This window comes from Dipodomys ordii, unplaced genomic scaffold (assembly GCF_000151885.1).
Source record: "Dipodomys ordii isolate 6190 unplaced genomic scaffold, Dord_2.0 Scaffold717, whole genome shotgun sequence".
Taxonomy (NCBI): domain Eukaryota; kingdom Metazoa; phylum Chordata; class Mammalia; order Rodentia; family Heteromyidae; genus Dipodomys; species Dipodomys ordii.
The window spans coordinates 16,117-18,978 of NW_012267933.1; the positions used below are offsets into that span (position 1 = coordinate 16,117).

Below are 2,862 nucleotides of genomic sequence, written 5' to 3' on the forward strand. Positions count from 1 at the left end.
CCAGGCCCAGAGTTCAGGCCCCATGACCGGACCCCCCCAAAAAAATTCACACTTGACTTTACACAAGGACATTTATGAATGTATTTCTCATATACAATAGAGAAGACATGTTTCTTATGTTCAATTTTCAGACTGGGAATCTATGGGTGAGACTGAAGAATCTGCCCCTAAACAGGAGCTTTGTCAAGCACAGCCATGTCAGAAGATTACAGGAAAATTGGCAGACATTGGCCTTGACTACTCCAGCTTAAAGGAAGAGGGCAAATGTGAGGGCAATTTGGAGGGACAACCAGGAAATGAGAAGACAAGTTGTGAAAAAGAAACAGTCACTTACGAAGAAGCCCTTCTTAACAAACAAGAACAAGATTTTAACAAATCTTTGGGAAGTTTCCATCAGAACATTCTGCTTCCTATACAACAGACAATCCCCAAACAGGAGAAAGTATATAACCAGGACACATGGCAGAACACTATTCAAAACACTTCCCCAACTGTTCAGCCCCAGGGTGTCTATGCAAAGAAGAAAGTTTTGAAATGCAATTACTGTGATAAAGTCTTTACCCAGAGCTCACCCTTCACACTTCATCAAAGAGTCCATACTGGGGAGAAACCCTATAAATGTGCAGAATGTGGGAAAGCCTTCAGCCATAGATCCAACCTTGTCCAACACCACAGAATTCATACTGGAGAGAGACCCTATGAATGTAAAGAGTGTAATAAAGCCTTTAGTCAGAATGCACATCTCCTTCAACATCTGAGAGTTCACACTGGAGAAAAGCCTTATGAATGTAAGGTATGTAGGAAAGCCTTTGGCCAGTTTGCTTACCTTGCCCAGCATCAGCGAGTTCACACTGGAGAGAAACCCTATGAATGTATTGTATGTGGGAAAGCATTCAGCAATAGGTCCTCTATTGCCCAGCACCACAGAGCTCATACAGGAGAGAAGCCTTATAAATGCAATGTGTGTGGGAAAGCATTTAGCCTGCGTGCATACCTGACTGAACATCAGAGAATACACACAGGAGAGAGGCCCTATGAATGTAAGGAGTGTGGGAAGGCCTTCAGCCAGAATTCACACCTTGCTCAGCACCAGAGAATTCACACTGGAGAAAAACCTTACAAATGTCAGCAATGTAAGAAAGCTTTCAGCCAGATTACCTACCTCGCTCAGCATCAGAGAGTACATACTGGAGAGAAACCCTATGAATGTATCAAATGCGGAAAGGCTTTTAGCAATGATTCATCCCTCACTCAACACCAGAGAGTTCATACTGGAGAGAAACCCTATGAATGTAATGTGTGTGGGAAGGCTTTCAGTTACTGTGGCTCTCTCACCCAGCATCAGAGGATACACACTGGGGAGAGACCCTATGAATGTAAGGAATGCAAGAAGAGCTTCAGGCAGCATGCACATCTTGCCCAACACCAGAGAATTCACACTGGGGGACAGGGTTTCTCTCATCATCCAATCCAGTCAGTCACCATGTCATATAAATCCTAACCCCTAACCCTAACCCTGGAATTTATATTTTTTTCTTTCTTTAATGTCACCTTAGTCATCTTACCTAGAGAAATGCTATAGATTTGTAACCATTTTCTGTGACTCTTTTTTTTGTCAGTTGTGGGGCTTTAGCTCTGGGCTTGGGCGCTGTCCCTCAGCTCTTCAGTTCAAGGCAAGTGCTCTACCACTTGAGCCACAGCACCACTTTCTGGTGATTAATTGGAGAAGAGTCTCATGGACTTTTCTGCCTGGGCTGGCTTTGAACTGCCATCCTCAGATCTTAGCCTCCTGAGTAGCTAGGATTACAGGTGTGAGCCACCAGTGCTGGCTCTGTGTCTCTTTTTGCTACTCTTAAATCCATTTCTCACAATACACCCAAACTGATCTCTTTTTAGTCACAAAAATAACAGATAAAAGTTTCCATTTATAAGTGTCTTTTGCTTGTTGGTGTATTTAGAATAATTGGCCACCTTTAACATGATCTTTAAGGGTTTTCATTATGTGGCTATTACATACCAGTTAGGTTTACTTAATTCTAATATTCTATAAGCAGTAGGCATCTCCCAAGACTAAGAAGCTTAGATTCTTAAAAATTCTAGCAATATGGCTTGGAATGTGGCTTAATGGTAGAGTGCTTGCCTAGCATGCACGAAATCCTGGGTTTGATTCCTCAGTACTACATCCACAGAAAAAGCCAGAAATGGTGTTGTGGCTCAAGCGGTAGAGTGCTAGCCTTGAGCAAAAGAAGCTCGGCTCATGCCTGTAATCTTAGCTACTCAGGAGGCTGAGATCTAAGGACTGAGGTTCAAAGCCAGCCCAGGCAGGAAAATCCTTGAGACTCTGATCTCCAATTAACAACCAGAAAACCAGAAGTGATCTAGTAGAGCTAAAGAGCTCAGGGATAGCATTAGACCCAAAGTTCAAACCCCACAACTGACAAAAAAAAAAAAAGGGGGCGGGCGCTGGAAAGGTGGCTCAGTGGTACTGTGCTTCCATTAGGCTGAGGGACAATGCAGAGTTCAGGCCCCATGACTGACAAAAAAAAGAAAAGAAAAAAAAAAAGGGAAAAAAGATGCTCAGCTCAGGGACAGTGCCCAGGCCCTGAGTTTAAGACCCAGGACCAGGGGCTGGGAATGTGTCTCAGTGGTAGAGTGCTTGCCTCACATGCATGAGGCCCTGGGTTTGATTCCTCAGCACCACATAAGCAGAAAAAGCTGGAAGTGTGGCTGAGGTTCAAGTGGTAGAGCGCTAGTCTACAGCTGAAGAGCTGAAGGACAGCACCCAGGCCCAGAGTTCAGGCCCCATGACCGACTAAAAAAATAAAGACCGAGGACCAGCAAAACAAAAAGTATATGTGTGTG

The 2,862-nt window shown here is 44.0% G+C and overlaps 1 protein-coding gene across 1 annotated transcript; it reads left to right on the top strand.

Moving 5' to 3' along the window:
• The first annotated feature begins 142 nt into the window (after positions 1 to 142).
• On the top strand, positions 143 to 1,501 carry LOC106001892 (zinc finger protein 570-like). The gene is made up of 2 exons (XM_013036839.1): positions 143 to 728; positions 891 to 1,501. Exons 1-2 carry the CDS (start codon positions 143 to 145, stop codon positions 1,499 to 1,501), a joined length of 1,197 nt encoding a protein of 398 aa, XP_012892293.1.
• Positions 1,502 to 2,862: the final 1,361 nt, after the last annotated feature.

Bases quoted from the DNA above. Each gene is read 5' to 3' on its own strand.
- LOC106001892 (XM_013036839.1), top strand. From the start codon at position 143: ATGGGTGAGACTGAAGAATCTGCCCCTAAACAGGAGCTTTGTCAAGCA. The intron at 729-890 runs GTCAGAATGCAC...TATGTGGGAAAG, and splicing joins AGAGTGTAATAAAGCCTTTA to CATTCAGCAATAGGTCCTCT.